At 36.7% G+C, this 17,431-nt stretch overlaps 1 protein-coding gene across 5 annotated transcripts in view; it reads left to right on the top strand.

Annotated features, from left to right (window-relative positions):
* Positions 1-17,431, top strand: part of YLPM1 (YLP motif containing 1) — a 57,606-nt gene that overhangs the window by 12,703 nt on the left and 27,472 nt on the right. For all 5 annotated transcript variants that reach the window (XR_002782946.1, XR_896510.2, XM_011370863.2 and 2 more), the window contains exons 4-5: positions 207-1,201; positions 13,939-16,062. Coding sequence is in view for 3 of the 5 variants with exons in the window: in XM_011370863.2 (XP_011369165.1) it covers positions 207-1,201; positions 13,939-16,062 (3,119 nt within the window). In the remaining 2 variants the exon portion in view is untranslated. The remainder of the gene's footprint in view (positions 1-206; positions 1,202-13,938; positions 16,063-17,431) is intronic.

The following is a 17,431-nucleotide window of genomic DNA, read 5'->3' as shown; positions in this document are numbered from 1 at the left end:
TGGCTGAGGTAGGTATTTGCTTTGGTGTGTGGTTGATTTTTCCACTCATTGATAATTTAACATAAATAAGTCAAAGGAAGAAAGAACGATCATCACTTCCGAAGCCTTTAGTGTTTTAATTTCCTGAGACTTCAATTGCCATTGATTCATTAATATTTTAACTTATATGAATATCTTGAAATAATTTTTATCACTTTATTTTGTAGACCATGTCTGTAGATATGCAACTGCGGCATTATGAGATGCAGCAGCAGCAGTTTCAACATCTCTACCAAGAATGGGAGCGAGAGTTTCAGCTGTGGGAGGAACAGCTCCATTCCTATCCTCATAAAGATCAGCTTCAGGAGTATGAGAAGCAGTGGAAAACGTGGCAGGGACATATGAAAGCCACTCAGACCTATCTCCAGGAGAAAGTCAATTCGTTTCAGAACATGAAGAACCAGTATATGGGGAACATGTCAATGCCACCTCCTTTTGTTCCGTATTCTCAGATGCCTCCACCTCTACCAACAATGCCCCCTCCAGTATTACCTCCATCATTGCCACCACCAGTGATGCCCCCTGCCCTCCCCGCTTCAGTGCCACCACCTGGCATGCCCCCACCTGTGATGCCACCTTCTCTCCCAACCTCTGTGCCCCCACCTGTGATGCCTCCATCTCTGTCTTCTACAGGGCCACCACCAGTTCTTCCCCCGCCCTCCCTCTCTTCTGTAGGGCCACCACCAGTTCTTCCCCCTCCATCTCTTTCTTCAACGGCACCCCCACCTGTCATGCCCCTCCCACCACTGTCTTCAGCCACACCTCCTCCAGGAATACCTCCCCCTGGGGTTCCACAAGGCATACCTCCTCAGTTAACAGCAGCCCCAGTTCCACCAGTCTCCAGTTCTCAGAGTTCACAAATTCCGGAGAAACCTAGACCAGCACTACTTCCCACTCCTGTGTCTTTTGGTTCAGCCCCACCCTCAACTTACCATCCTCCATTGCAATCAGCTATGGGCCCATCAGAACAAGGGAATTCTAAAGCTCCTTTGAGCAAGTCTGCTCTGCCATACAGTGCATACTCATCTGAGCAAGGACTTGTGGAGTCTTCTGCTGCTCCATCTCAGCCAATCACTGCAGTCAAGGACATGCCAGTGAGGCCAGGTGGACTGCTTCCAGATCCTCCTAGAAGCAGTTACATGGAAGGTCAAAAAGGGCCAAGGTAGGTCTGCCTCTTTTTTTTTTTTTTTTTTAAGTTTGGCCTTTTTGTTGATTTAGGCTGAATAGGCCTTGATAGTATAAAAAGCCTCATTTATACAATTTTTATATTTTCTTTGTACTTTTAATCTATGTACATTCCTGATTTACAATTAATGTTAGTATTGTTCACTTGTTAGATAGGCATAATGAAATCTAGAAATGGTAAACATGCCCCCATTTCCTTGATGTCACTGCTTTTATCCTATATGTAGAGATAATAGCGCAGGATGAATGTAATGTTTTAGAGTAATGCTTATCAATTTCTTATTGACTTTTCAGCTTCAAAAGTAACCTTTATTAAATTTGTCATTCTTGCTTTCTGTTTATTTGACAAATAACTGAATTGATAACTTCGCTTTGTTAGATAATATGCTAACTGTTGGAGATCAAGATGAATAAGCCGATGTTCTAGTGAAATAAGGCAATGAAATTTAGTGTAAGAGTAAATAGGACTTTTATCCATTTGTTCAGCAAATATTTATTAAGTTCCTGCTCTGTGTTTACTGCAGTGAATACAACAGAACTTATATCCTTTATATATTCCTCAATTTGGGAGACGTTTTTCTTTTGTCTAAACCACATTTTTATTGAGAAATGCACACAAAAATTTACTATTAGTTTCTAAGATTTTTTGTTTACCATTTAAAAAGTGATAAATTCATTTTTCTAAGTTTATAAAAGTATATTTTTCTCCCTAAGTTGACCTAAATGATAATTTTCCTACAGAAAAACATTTCAATCAGATTTTTTTCCAATTGGAAATTTTAATAGAAATACATACTTCTTATACAAAATTTAGACAGCACAAAAATATTGAAAAAAATAAAAGTCACCTAATTCCACTGGAGATTATTATCTGGATATAATAATTTTTTAAATGTATTATTAAAATGGGATTTTATTAAGTAAAAGTTTTATAACTTGCTTTTTCCACTTATCAGTACATTGATTAGTTTTTCATCTTAATGTCAGTGAATCTACATTATCATTTTAAATTTAAATCTGATTTCAACATTCAAGAACAAAATATATCTTTTATTTGTTCCCCAAGTTTATAATTCTGAAAACAATATGGCACAAAACTCCATCCAAAACCAAAGCTAATTAGAGGCAATTAACATGAATTCCTTTGGGCACTAGAAGCCTTGCCCTAGATTTTACATACATTCTTTCATGGAGTCTTCTCAACAACTGTAAATTTGGTGGGTTCATAGCCTACATTTACCCTTTACAAACTGGGGCTGAAACGATTGGGTAACTTGCTCAGGATTATGTCTCTGGGAGAGTAGAGCCTGAGTCTATACCCAACAGGAGCCGAGTCCAGAGAGTCCTCAGAGCAAAGTACTAGTTAAGTACTGTATTTAATGCCATTATTCAGTGATAGTCCTAGTGTAAAGTGATTACAAATACATTTGTAGCCTTTATTTATCTGGTATGTGTATCTTCTTGATTTGAATTCCTACTTAGTTCCTGGATTGGGCATTGCCTTTCAGATCTGGTGACTAATTTGCTATCAGAGAAATACATTTTTAACACCTCGTATTTTCTATCATATTAATGTTTCTCCCTTTTGCCTACCAAATCTTGACTTTGAAAATTTAGGACCTATTTTAAGTTTTTTTCTTGCCTAAAGGTACAGTTAATAACTTCAGTGCTGGAAGAATCTTAGCAGTTATCTAAGGCAATATCCCCTCTACAGCAACTTATATTTGTGTTGCATTTTAGTTTGTCATGTTACATCTACTACCTTATTTATTCCTCTCAGTGATCTCATGAGGTAAGTAGATAAGAGAAGCAGAGCTTTGGAGAGGTTATAAATAAATTGCCCCAAATGACATAGCTAGTGAATTGTTGAGATGGAGTTGGAATCCAAGGCCTTCTTATCTACTTATAAGTTCGTTGTACTTCCTGTGACAGGCATTTGATAGACTCTGCTTGAACATTGACAGTTTTCTAGAAAGTTTATTTCTTACATTGACCCTAGGTATGTTACTGTAACATCTACTTGTTGATTCTATATCTGCCTCTGTGGTATAACACGTAATGAATTATCCTGTCACTCCAGTATGTTCTTGCAGTTATTTCAAGATCACTCTCTTGGTCTCTTCAGTCTTGCCTTATCCAGTCTGTTCTACTATCACACAAACTCAGATTCCTTTCTTTTCACACTAACATTGCTTCTAGCCTCCTCCTGCTATATTGTTCACTGTCCTTTGAAGGGCCTTTGGTTCGTCAGTCTCCTTGAGCATAAACACTTACTTCAGATGCAGAGGACCATAGACCTATTACGAACTTGATTATAAATAGTATACTTGTGTAGCTGAATAAATTACCTTCTTTTGGTCAGCACTTCCACAGTATTGACTCATGTTGAGCTTAACATTAATTTGGCTTCCCAGGTCTTTTTCACATGAGCTGTTATTAGGCCAGTTCTCTTTCATTCTGAACTTGTGCGGTTGCTTTCTATTTTATTTTGTTTTTATTTTTCTAAGATTTTATCTTTACATTTCATCTAGTTAGGTTTGGGCCAACATTCTAGTCTACTGAAATCTTGATGAGTGTTGATTATATTGTTTTTTTTTTAAGTATGAGATATCCCTCCCCAGCTTTCTCACCTGCAACTTTGATAAAGATGGCTTTTTTATTTTTGTCATTAAATTGGATCCTGCTTACATTATCGACCTTGTTTTAAAAGCCTTTCTCCAATCTAGCTTATGTCATTGCCATTTCTATCACCCATCTACTTTTGCTCATTTCGCTCATTTGTAGTTTGTGACTATTGACCAGGAATAGTTCTTGTTTTCTCATGTGTAACTAGGTAAAAAAATATCAGTGGGAATCTGGTTAGTGAGTGAGAGACTGAGGTAAGAATAATCCGTACTGTTAAGGAAATTTGTGAATTTCCTTTATTAATTGAGTTCGGAGTTTGCTATAAACACATAATTGGTATGGTAAGCCCCTCTTGTTTTATTTTAAACAGAGCTGGGTAGAAAAACAAGAATTGAGAACTCAGGTAACTGACTTACCAATAACACTATAAAATTAAAAGAACTGTAAAGTACTTTGAGTTTTTGCAAAATCCAGATTTAGGCTGCTTTCTAAAAACCGAAAGTTTCTAAAAAGTCAAGTGATATAACTGCATCATGTGTAAATAGCATACCACATTGTTGAGCATGCAGTAGCTGTTTTGAAACTGTATATGTGTATGTATGTGTATCTTTGGACTCATGTCTTCTAGAAGACTTCCACTGCTCCAAAAAACTGTCATGTCAGTGGATATTGGTTTCCTGGGACCTTTAATTTTCAATAATAAAACGAACATTAAAGAGTAACATGTAGAGAGATGCACAATCATAAGTGTGCAGCTTAGTAAATTGGTAGACAAACCTGTGTTATCAAGGAATAGAAATTACTAGTGTCTGAGAAGTCCTCCTCATGTCCCTTCCCATTTTCTCTTCATTCCAAAGATAAGCACTATACTGATTTTTTATACTAGATTGTTTTGCCTATTTTTGAACTTTATATAAATGGAATCATACTGTATGTACTCTTTTGAGTTCAGCATCTTTCATTTGACATATTATTGTGGGATTCATTCATGTTGCGTGTAACTGTAGTTTGTTCATTCTCATTCCTATATAAGATTTTATTGTATGAATGTACTGCAATGTGTTTTTCCATTTTAATATTGATGGTCATTTAAGCTTTTTGGTTATTATAAAAAACATTGCTGTGTGTCTTTTGGTGCTGTCTGTGTCCCTTTAGATGCATACACACACATCTGTGTGTGCATGTATATGGTATTTAATTTTGTTTACATATATACCAAAGATCAGAATTGCTTGATCATGAGTATGTATATGATGTTTTGATCTTGTCAGTTTTCCAAAGTGGTTTCAGTTTATACTCTCACAAATAGTGTTTCTGTGTTCTAGTTTTTTTGCATCCTCACCAACACTTAGTTTTGTTAAACTTTTAAATTTTAGTTATTTTGGTGGATGTTTAGTGATATGGCTTTAATTTATATTTCCCTGATGATGAATGAGGTTGATTCCATTTGATTATTGTTCCATTGGATTTTGTCTTTCATGAAATGCTGATTCAAGTCTTTTCTCCATTTTTCTACTAAGTTACGGGTTTGTTTTTTGTTTTTGTTTTTGTTTTTTATTTATAGTTCTTTATATATACTAGGTATCAGTTTTTGTCCAGTATATGTCTAGATTGTCTTGGCTATATCTCACTCTATATCACTTTTTACTTTATCAGAAAAGCAGTCTTCACCATTTACCATCTAGGTCCAATGGACCCTTTTTATTTTTTAAATTATAAAGTAATTTTACAAAAAATTTACAGAAGTAAAAATAAAGGGATATTGAAAAACAAAACAAATTCTAATAAAAAATTTCAAAAACTCTTTGTGTCAAGTAAATTTTAGCACATAAACATCATAAAAGATGAAATAATTCTGTCATATTCTTTTAGCAAAGCAGAATGATCCAGGTTCTTGCCACAAAATATTATGTGAAGTCTTTCCTATTTAAAACTGTGGATGACAATACATTTTCTTTCTGTTTGAAGAGATATTTTGTTCACTCGTTGAATCTTAAATTTGAGAATATTGTCATCTGAAGACTCATAGTTGGAGATTTTTGCCTATATGATAAATTTCACATCTTTATTAGAGCATCGAGCGCTGCTGTCTGTATCTTTTGGTTCACTTAATAATTTTGGTTCAACCTTCTCTGTCACTTTTCTTTGTCATTATAGTCAGGAAGTGAAAATTTCTGAATTCTCGATTGTGCTGAAGGAAGCCTAAAAGCGTGCTGCAGTATTTTGGGTGATGCACGGGTACAGCAGTTTATTTCACCTTGGCTTCATCCTTCTAGGCAATTCTGTCATTCTTTCATGTCTTTGTATTTTAATCTTCTTTGGCATAGTTGGGGGAAATTGATAAGTAATGTTGAGTAATAATGAATTCTAGGATAGGGAAATTGCAAAATGTTTCAAGATATAGGGAAAAAAACGCGTAAGATCTTCTAATGTGTCTTAGATTTGCAAAAGGATCCAATGGAGCCATATGGTAACTTCAAGAAAATGCAAGTTTTAAAAAGTAAATTTTCTTTTTGTTCTTGGGAAGGCCTGTGGGAAAAAAGTCACGAAATAGCAATCCTTGCAAATAGAACTGTTAAAAAAAAAAAAAACTTGAAAACTAACTGGATTCAGTGAACCCTGATGAACCCCAAAGGCTAATGATGTCATTTGATTAATAGAAAATCTTAATTTTAATCTAGTAGTCCTATTTTTTGATCTTTTCCTTTATGATTACTATTCTTTTGTGTCCTGTTTAAGAAATCTTTAGATACACCAAAGCCATAAATAACATCCTGTTTTATCTTCTTTTATTGTTTTGCTTTTTATTTTGAAATCAATAAACCACGTAGAATTGCTTTTTGTTGTTGATGTGATATCAGGTAGGGGGTCAAGAGTCATTATTTTCCATATGGCTATCCAGTTGACTCCAGTACCATTTATTGAAAAAGTCACCCTTTCTTTACTACTTTATAGTGTCGTCTTCATCATAAGTCAAGTGTCTCTGTGTATGGATTTGTTTCTGGACTCTATTCCTTTGGTTTATTTGTCTATCCTTGCACCAGTGTCACACTTTTAGTTACTGTAGCTTTATAATAAATCTTGATATCTCTTAGTGTAAGTCCTCCAGTTCTGTGTTTATAGATCAGAGGTTGGCAGAGTTTCTGTGAAGGACAGTATGATAAATATTTTTAGGCTTTGTGGGTCATGTTTGGTCTCTGTCAAATATTTTTCTTCCTTTTCTATTTTTTTTTTTTTTAACTTTTAAAAATGTAAAAAAAGTCATTCTTAACTGGATTTGGCCCATGGGTCGTAGTTTGCTGACCCCTGATCCAGATTGTCTTGACAATTCTTAGTCCTTTCTATTTCCCATATGACTCTTAGAATCAGCTTGTCAATTTTAAAAACCTGCTAGAAGTTCGATGAGCATTATATAGAATCTACTGACCATTTTGAGAAAGAATTGACATCTCTATTACATCAAGGCTTCTGATTGGTCCCATTTACTTTTTGATTGGTCTTAGGATTGGAATTGTGGACTTCTTCCACTCTATAGCTAAGATTAGCAAGGGACTACGAACACTAGTTTTTCTTCACACTTCCATTTGTTATGGTTGTTCCTGTTTACAGTGTTTACTTCTCTTTGGGAATTTTAATTTTAGGATCTTGGTTATACGTATTAGAAAATAGACATTATTTCACATGAAAACCAAAAGGAAAAGAATTTGATCCCAGAATTTAATATCTCGGAATGCCCATGGTCTGTTCATTGGAGTATGTTTATGTAAATATTGTGATAATCAGATAATACCTTGTTTAAGGGAATTGTATTTCTGCGTACTTCTTAAGTCTTTGTACTCAATTTGGAGTATTTTTTATATAAAAATTTGAAGTTTTTATATCTGATTCTAATGGTTTCATACCTACCTAGTTTTAGAGTTTTTATTTTTTAGAGGTTTATGAAATACTGTATAAACAAAACTTTTCTGAACATATAAACACCAAATATATGTTTTTCTTTTCATCTAACCAATGTACAATGCATGTGTTTTTATGTGATTGTATTTAGTGAATATATTCTATGTTTATTTCAAATACATGCTTTTATGTTAAAACAGTTATAGTATTTTATTGTATTGATTGCTTATTTTTGTACATATTTTAACATGAGTATCTCTTAATATATTTATTCCAAAGGCCTAAAAATTCTTTACTTTTATAAATCAAAACTATTTTGATAGTCTTAAGATTTCATAAATTGTTGAACTTTGAAAATTTGAAAGTGTAGTAATGATAAATAATTGCCATTGATATGTAGTGTTGAAGGTATATTTCAATTGGTTTAACATTTTCTGTTCCCCAAAATAAAAATAAAATGATGACCCTTGGCTGTTGATCAGCAATTTAATCTGAAAGCAAAGCACCCTACCCTGTCATGGAAACCGTTACATTATATATTATACATGCAGGCATGAGGCTTGCAGAACCTTTCCCCCATGTTTTCTTCTTCCTTCTTATCTACACACATTTTAGTTTTCCTGTTTCCTTATCCTTTCCTTTGGCCTTTACATGTATTCTTCTCTTTGTCTGGAAACCCTTTCCTGTCGGTTTTTGCTTTCCTAATTCCTATTTTTCCTGCCCCTGGAATGGCACTTCAGTAATTACATGTTGAGATCCTTCAGTGAGTCAGACATTGGGGATACCTCGATGAGCAAGACCAACATGTCCCATATTTATTAGATTTAGTTCTAGTTATTGATTTACTTGTCTCAATCTTCCTATGGACTGTGAACTCCCTGAGGTCAGGTGTTGGTTTATTTCTAACACTAACACAGTACCTGACAATTAGTAGGTGTTCAATAAATGCTGCTTATGCCAAAATGTCTCAGTTATGGAGGAAATTCTCAAGGCATTCATAATTTAGGAAGGCAGTTCATTCATATTCAGAATTTGATTATAATACTAGATAATGTGTTGACAAAGATTCTTCCTGACTCTTGTACATTGTGGAGGACAAATCTTATCACTTACATGAACTAATAATTACTGAATTGAATACAAAGCAAATAAATGATTTTATGCAACTTTAATGATCTAAGAAGTTATTCCAGGCACTTTGAATTAATAAATACAACTTAAAGAAAAGGAACCAAACCATCACACGCTCTCAAACAGCGTACATTTTGCTCTTTATAAATGTGTGGTCTCCATCCTTAGCATTGCATTGTATGCTTTGACGAGTCTCTGGTCAGTTCCTTTTCCCTTCGCCCAACAATAGCTGTGCCAAGCCTTCACTATTGTGAATAGACCGTCTACCCTACTGCTTCTTTCTCTGTCTCGGCAAACATTTTTATTTCGCTTTATAGCTTTAACTTAGTTTAGCATCCTGCCTCACAGAGAAAATCAAGACTTTCAGACTCAGTAAAACTCACTTCTCACCCTTACTTTTTACCTTACCATCATCTTCTTACAGTCTCAGAAGAAACCTTTCTCCTGGTTAGGACTAATCCTCTCTCGGTGCCATTAAATTTTATGTTTTTATAAAAGCTATACATAATACATAGTTAAGAAAGAAAGAAAAACAGCTGTCCACTGCCCCAAGCCACCCTAGATGTGTTTCCTAATGACATCTTTTAATTCTTCAGCTGTTTCTTCATATCACTAAAGAATATAGTGCTACTTTCTTGACTTATATTTTTTAGATATTATATATTTACTTCCTGTTCTGATAAAAGTTTAGTTCTTATACTACTCTCTAACCCCATCTACCCAATATATCACTATATTTTGATAAATCAGTAAACAGTGTTTGATAAATCAGTACACTGTGGAGGTAAGCAGTGTACTATTATTATATTTTCTCTAGTGTAATAACTTTTTTCAGTTGTCTTCTTTCCAAAACTTTAAAATAATCCTTCAACCCCGGTTCCAAAAGCATTATCTCTCTTTCTCTTGAGATCTCTCTCCCAAATGCATGCATCCATCCTCTTGCTTTTTTCCTGAGCTGGTTGGCTGATAGGTTGCTTGGTTGCTTGGTTGTTCTCAAGATCTGGCTGTTGCTCCAGCATTTCCCTTGACTGTCCTCTTGGATTTGGATACACTGTTTATTGAATCTCATGGCTTCCCCGTAGTGCCTCCTTTACATGAGTGCATGCTCAAGTAACTTACTAAGAAATTGTGGGTTGCAGGTAAATTTTCTGAGTCCTTGCATGTCTGTAAATGCCTTTATTCTAACCTCACACTTGATTAATATTCGGACAGAGAATTTGAAGTTGAACATAATTATCCCTCAAGGTTTTAGGTCATTGTTCTATTTTCTTCTGTCACCTAGTGCAGCTGTTGTGCTGTTCTGATTCTTTTCCTTTTTAGGTGACTTCTCCCTGTTGCCAGAAACTATTTTTTATTCCTGGTATTCTAAAATTTCATAATGCTTTCTGTTTGTTTGTTTGTTTGTTTGTTTGTTTCAGTTTTGTTGTACTGGATACTGAGTGAGCTGGGCCCTTTCTGTCTGAGATTAGAGTCTCTTAACTCTGGGAAATTTTTTTGTGCTATTCTTTAATTTCTTGTTTTCTGTTTTTCTTTTTCTGGAACTCCTCATTAGTAGGATTTTGAACCTATTTTTCATTTCTCTTTTTATTGTACTTTCGATATACTTTTAATCATTTTATTGCATTTTTTGAGAATTAAAAAAATTTTACAGTTCTTCTGATTGTGGTGCTTTTTTGTATATAGCAAATTGTTCTCAATTTGTAGGTATAGATAGTATTTTTATGAATCTCTGAAGATACTAGTTTGTGGTGTTTTTTTCTTTTTAAGTTTTTTCTCTCTCTCTTTTTTAAATTATCTCTGTTTTCTCCAGATTCATGTCCTGTTTATCTTTGGTTTCTTTCTTTCATTTTGGTGACATTCCTCAAATACTAGTGATCCTTGGTTGTCCATTTATATTTAAGAGTGGGAGACGCTGACATCTGGTGGGGCAAGGGGCTTACCAAGTATCACCTATTGCTTTAGGTGATAGGGCAAAAAACTGCTAATGCTAGGAGACTCTCAAATTCAAGAATTTAGAGATATTCAGCTTAGGGAAAGGCTAGTTGATGGTTCTGAATATGGAATTTAATGTACGTATTTTTGACCCCAAGTCTTACTCTTGTCCTTCCCCAATATCCCTGGTATATAGGAATCCTAACCCTGTCTGAGTTCTGTGAACAACCACCTTCATTTTGATTCCGTCAACTTCTGCTACCAGCCCTCTAAACTGCAGCTTCTTACTACTCCAAATGTTACCACTTGTGTTTGTCTTTCAGAATTTATAAACAAAATTCTCATCCGCTGGTTGCCCGCTTTCTGTTTTTAGTGGATTTATATATTTTTAAATTACTTGTGATGACTCTATAAAGTGTTGACTTGCCTGGGCTGAAGTACATTTCCCAGAGTTCCCTTTAACCTTTCCTCATTAGGGCAGGTCACAAGGGAGATTTTTGCACCAAACATTCTAACCCCTTTTTTGTCTTTGGGGATGTCTTCATTCTTCTAGCTGGTTCATACTCCCTCTTTGATATTCTGTAACTTAAATTTTGAGATATTAAGTTAACTATTATTATATTAATATGTTAGATGATAAGGAAGAAAAATCAACCAAAAATATTTGACTAATACATATGTATATATTTCAGCATATATCAAATTTAAGAAAGAAATGCTCATAACTGTTACAGTCCTTACTTCTGCAGCTGGTCATGGAATCACAGTTATTTATAATTACCTTCTCTCACGACCCATTCCATATTCCCGTTATCTCAGCAAGCACCTCTCCTGGTCCTGGTTCCTTGCGTGGTTGGTGATCCAAATCTTCATTCTTGAAAGGTCTGGGCTATTTGCAGTCTTTCATGAATTGTATTATTGTAGTTTTCCATTGACTTTAATCGTAGGACATGGAAATCCTAAGAGGTTGTCCTAGAGGACCTCTTACATTCTAGACATACTCCTCCTTGCCCTCATCATGTAGTTATAACCCAGGTTCCCCTTGAAAGTCCGAGTCAATCAATCTCAGCCAGTTCAGTAACTCTCTTCTTTGTCTTTTGACTCAGAACCCAAGGTGGCCAGGTGGCGGTCTCAACTTAAGTTTAATAGAGTGATTGTTGTGTCCCTGATGGAAGCATTCTTCCCTTTGAAACTATGACTTCTAGACCAGCAAAGCCCAGTGTCACAGGGATAGGAAGTAAATATTTTGCTAAAGCTGAATTTATTATTTACTCTTCATTGATATCCTAAATAAATGAGAGAAAAACCCTTCAATTTATCATTAAGGGCACGAAAGTCATCACCATCTACTCAGTCGCCTAAGCCAGAAATGTTGGAATCATCCTAAATTTTTCTGTATCCATTGTCATTTAAATCCCACCTATTAGAAAATCCCATCCACTTTAGTTTCCTTCACATCTCTCGCTTTCACTCCCTCCTCTACAGCCTCGTATCGGTCACTGCCTTAGAACAAGCTTTACCTTCACTTACCCAAATTATAGAAAAGATCTACTATAACTTTTCCCAACTACCCATCTGTTACTTTTCTGCTAGAGCAGTCTTTTAAAAATCAGACAATATTTAGTGACTCTGAGTGCTTATAAGGTAATACCCAGCTCCTTACCTAGTTGAATTAATTCACAGCTTTAACAAGTTAGAAGTTTATTCTCTCACAGGACTTACGTGATGGCTCCACTGTGTCAGAAATCCAAGTTCCTTCTGATATGTTACTTCACTATCCCTTAGTAAGTTGCTATCATCACGATAACTTCACCATCATGTCAGAGCCAGCGTGAAAAAGGAGATGGTGAAGAGGAGGATGTGCCTTTCCTTTTAAGGGTACAACCCAGAAGGATATGTAAATCATTTTCACTCTCAGCCTACTGGCCAGAAGATGACTACAAGTTCTAGCTGTAAGAGAGTTTGGGAAAGAGTCTTTAGTCTGGCTCGACTTGTGTTCAGCTGAAGCAGAGAGGCTCAAACTGTAGAAAAGGGAGAATGGTTATTAGAAGAGTGCTAGTAGTATCTGCCACACAAGGCACCCAAGGCCTTCTGGACATTGACCCTTGCCTGCTTTTCCATTCCTCCTCCTTCCCCAGCTCTCCCCAGCTCTGTCTCCTCTCTGCTTCAGCCATGCTAAATTGTTTGCACTTCCAAACATGCTATGGTGGTATGTGTTTCTCTGCCTCTCCTCATATGTTTCCTTAGCCCTTGCTACCCACTGCCCTCATCTCCAACACACTCTGTTAGCCCGACCTGAGAGAATTTGCCTTTCAAACTTAATTTAAGCATCTTCTGTTGTATAAAGCCTTTATTGAGCAGCACTCCTCACCCTGGTAAAATAGACCATTCTTTTGTCTGCCCTTATTATATGCAGGTAGATTTTAGTCATTGCACTTTGTGGCACATATTTACATTTAGATCCTCTTTCTCCTCAATTGGAAACCCTTCGGGGACACAGATGACATTTTGTTCATATATCCCTTTGAAGTAGTGTAATACCTGACAGATGGGATGTACACTAGATATTTACTGAATGAGTGAGTGGGTCCATAGCAAAAACATCTCTGTCCAGACTTTAAAATGTCAAGCCACACTCTTAAGAGATGATATGACTGGCTGCTGGTTTTTTAAAACTTTTGTCGATTAAGATGATAATGCTACTTCCAACAATATTTATAATCCTATATTGTTAATTGTTTAGTTTTTAGTTATATTTTAATTCTAAAAGTACTCTCAGTTAGCTGTGGAATATATATTTTTTCCATTAAAATGAGTGGATTTTTCTGTCTACAAAGGCACAACATAATTGTTTTTTAACAATTCAGTATACCAGTGAGTTGCTGCAGGAGATGTGTCAAAGTGAATTAGGTGAAAGTGACATGATTTCCAAAGCCTGTCCTAAGACCTGCTGAGTACTGCCACCTTAACATATTGGTTCTAAGATATAGATATCTCAGGATTGTTTAATGACTGAAAGAGTCATTGTTGTAAACAGATTCTAAGGCAAGATTGCCTTAAATATTCTTACATGGAGAATTTTTTTTTCTGCTTTACTGTCTTGAGTAATATCTTTTGTTTTACTTGTAGATTTGATGGTCCTCGAAGATTTGAGGATTTAGGTTCAAGGTGTGAAGGACCGAGACCCAAAGGGCCTCGTTTTGAAGGAAATCGCCCCGATGGGCCAAGACCCAGATATGAAGGTCACCCAGCAGAGGGCACTAAAAGCAAATGGGGAATGATTCCCCGGGGGCCAGCATCTCAGTTTTATATTACCCCCAATACATCCCTAAGTCCTCGACAAAGTGGACCACAGTGGAAAGGCCCCAAACCATCTTTGGGACAGCAACATCAGCAGCAACCTAAGTCACAAGCAGAACCTCTTTCAGGAAACAAAGAACCATTAGCAGACACCAATAGTAACCAGCAGAAGAATTTTAAAATGCAATCAGCTGCATTATCCATTGGTGCAGATGTAAAGGATGCCAAGGCGGCTCAGTCAAATGAGAATCTAAGCGACTCTCAGCAAGAGCCACCTAAAAGCGAAGTCTCGGAAGGGCCCATAGAGCCTTCTAATTGGGACCAGAATTCTCAAAGTATGGAGACTCAAATGGACAAAGCCCAAGGTGTTACTCAGCCTGTATCCCTTGCAAATAAACCTGTACCCACTCAAACTACTTTTCCGTCAAAAACAGGGGGGATAGAGGGAGGAGCAATAGTAGCAACATCATCATCATTAACTTCAGATAATGATTTTAAACCTTTAGGTATTGGTCTGCCCCATTCAGGAAACAACCAAGATAAAGGGCTGCCTCGGCTAGATAACAGAGATAATAGGTTAGAAGGCAATCGAGGCAGCAGCTCATCTTACAGAGGTCCTGGGCAAAGCAGAATGGAAGACGCAAGGGATAAAGGAGGACTAGTAAATAGAGGTCGAGGCCAGGCAATCAGCCATGGCCCAGGGTTGGTCAAGCAAGAAGATTTTCGTGATAAGATGATGGGTAGAAGAGAAGACAGTCGAGAAAAGATGAGCAGAGGAGAAGGCAGTCGGGACAGAGGGTTGGTGAGGCCAGGAAGCAGTCGGGAGAAAGTGCCAGGTGGTCTGCAAGGTAGCCAGGACAGGGGTAGAGCTGGCAGCCGAGAAAGAGGACCACTTCGGAGGGCCGGCAGTCAGGAGAGAGGACCCCCTCGAAGGGCTGGGAGTAGGGAAAGAGTACCACCCCGAAGAGCTGGGAGCAGGGAGAGGGGACCACCTCGAGGGCCTGGAAGCCGGGAAAGAGGACTGGGAAGACCAGATTTTGGTCGTGACAGAGGCCCATTTAGACCAGAACCAGGAGATAGTGGGGAAAAAATGTATCCGTACCACCGAGATGAGCCTTCTAGGGCTCCATGGAACCATGGAGAAGAGAGAGGGCATGAAGAGTTCCCCTTAGATGGCAGAAATGCTCCAATGGAAAGAGAAAGACTTGATGACTGGGATAGAGAGAGATACTGGAGAGAATGTGAACATGACTATCAAGATGATACACTAGATCCATATAACAGGGAGGACAGGTTCTCAGCGCCACCATCTCGATCTCATGATGGAGATAGACGAGGCCCTTGGTGGGATGATTGGGAGAGAGATCAGGATATGGATGAGGACTACAACAGGGAAATGGACAGGGACTTGGACAGGGATGTGGATCGGATTGGAAGACCCATGGATATGTATGATAGAAATTTGGATAATGAGTGGGACAGAGATTATGGGAGACCACTGGATGAACAAGAATCACAGTTCCATGAACGGGATATTCCATCTCTTCCACCTTTACCACCCCTCCCACCTCTTCCACCTTTGGATAGATATCGGGATGATAGATGGAGAGAAGAAAGAAATCGAGACCATGGGTATGATCGAGATTTCCGTGATAGGGGTGAGTTGAGGATCCGAGAGTATCCAGAAAGAGGAGATACATGGCGGGAAAAGCGAGATTATATTCCCGACAGAATGGACTGGGAAAGAGAACGGTTGTCAGACAGATGGTACCCATCTGATGTGGATAGACATTCCCCCATTGCGGAACATATGCCCTCCTCACATCATTCTTCTGAAATGATGGGGTCGGATGCAAATTTAGACTCAGACCAAGGCCTTGGAGGGGTAATGGTTCTCAGTCAGAGGCAGCACGAAATCATTTTGAAAGCTGCACAAGAACTGAAAATGCTTCGGTAAGTTGACTACTTAAGATCATTTCTTTTAGTCAAAACCACGTTCAGACTGCTCTTTTTAAAGTGATGTGATATATTTGAATGGAATAATTTTAATTCAAGTTCTTATCACATAATTTTAACTTATATTTCTGATCATTCAGTGCTGTTTTGAGGTTAGGATGGATATTTAGGAACTGTTAATTATAAACTTTTGTCCTGAAATGTGAAAATTTGATAGCCATTCTTGGCTTTTATAGATGTGTTGCTGACATGCTATGCCTATGCATATTTCAAGTGTCAAACTTCAACTCTCAAATTTGGTACTCTGGATTTCAGATCTCATATTTAACATTTTTCTTTTTTTTCCCCAGGAGGCAGTTTGTTCTTTGGTATTAGATGTAATAAACTTCATATTCACTAATCTTTGAAATAACTTTAAAAGTGCTATAAGGACTTACTTATATTTTTTCTCTGTTGAAGCTAAAAATGGTTTACCTGGAAACATCCTCAGATTTGTCTAATCAGTGATACTTTTCTTTTGGGGATGTTTTATCTTTCATAACTACAAGCAGATATCTCTACTTGAGGATATTTACTTGTTTCTACATAATCAAGTATTTTCTTTGTGAGATGGAGAATAGAATTTGGATTTCTGGACTTACAATCAACTTACTAATGTATAGGTATCTATATAATGCTTCTCATGTAGTAGCAATAATAACAAAAGGTAACATTTATTGAATGCTTACTGTGTGCCAAGAACTGTACTAAATACTTTGTGTGTATTAATTCATTTCATCCTTAAACCAACTATATCCTGAGATAAAAATTTAGGAGTCATTGACAGATTGTAAGCTTTTTGAGCAATTTCTTAGAAATTAGCAGTGTTTTGAGAAAATAATTAATGGTTAGGTTTTGACATATTTTAATGTATTGTATTTCTTTCATTATTCAATTCTGGTCTATATTTGTGGATTATTCTAATTTATGTTACAATGAAAGCTTCATGACTAGAAAGGTATGATGAGGAAAATTACCTGTAGGAAAAGATGAAAGATCAGGTACCTCAGGCAGCAAACAGATTTCTGTGGTCTGTGGAAGATAAGCTCTATGAGGTTTGACTTTTCCAGATCACTGATGAAGAAGGTGTAGAAAGCATACCCTAGAGTATTTAACTACTATGCAATTTATGTTTAAATTATAGACACCTTTAATTTACTACTCCTGTGTGCTGGGCACTATGCTAATAACTTAGCAGATATTATCTCAATCCTCCTATCTCAAATTCTTATATCTCAAAGGCCTATAAAGTTAAGTTGTATTATCCTCACTTCACAAATGATACTAAGACTAAGAGAGGTTAAGTCCACTTGGCTAATAAGTGGCA

This window comes from Pteropus vampyrus, unplaced genomic scaffold (assembly GCF_000151845.1).
Source record: "Pteropus vampyrus isolate Shadow unplaced genomic scaffold, Pvam_2.0 Scaffold177, whole genome shotgun sequence".
Classification (NCBI taxonomy): domain Eukaryota; kingdom Metazoa; phylum Chordata; class Mammalia; order Chiroptera; family Pteropodidae; genus Pteropus; species Pteropus vampyrus.
The sequence above is the reverse complement of the archived record's forward strand: the minus strand, read 5'-3'. Positions and strand labels throughout refer to the sequence as shown.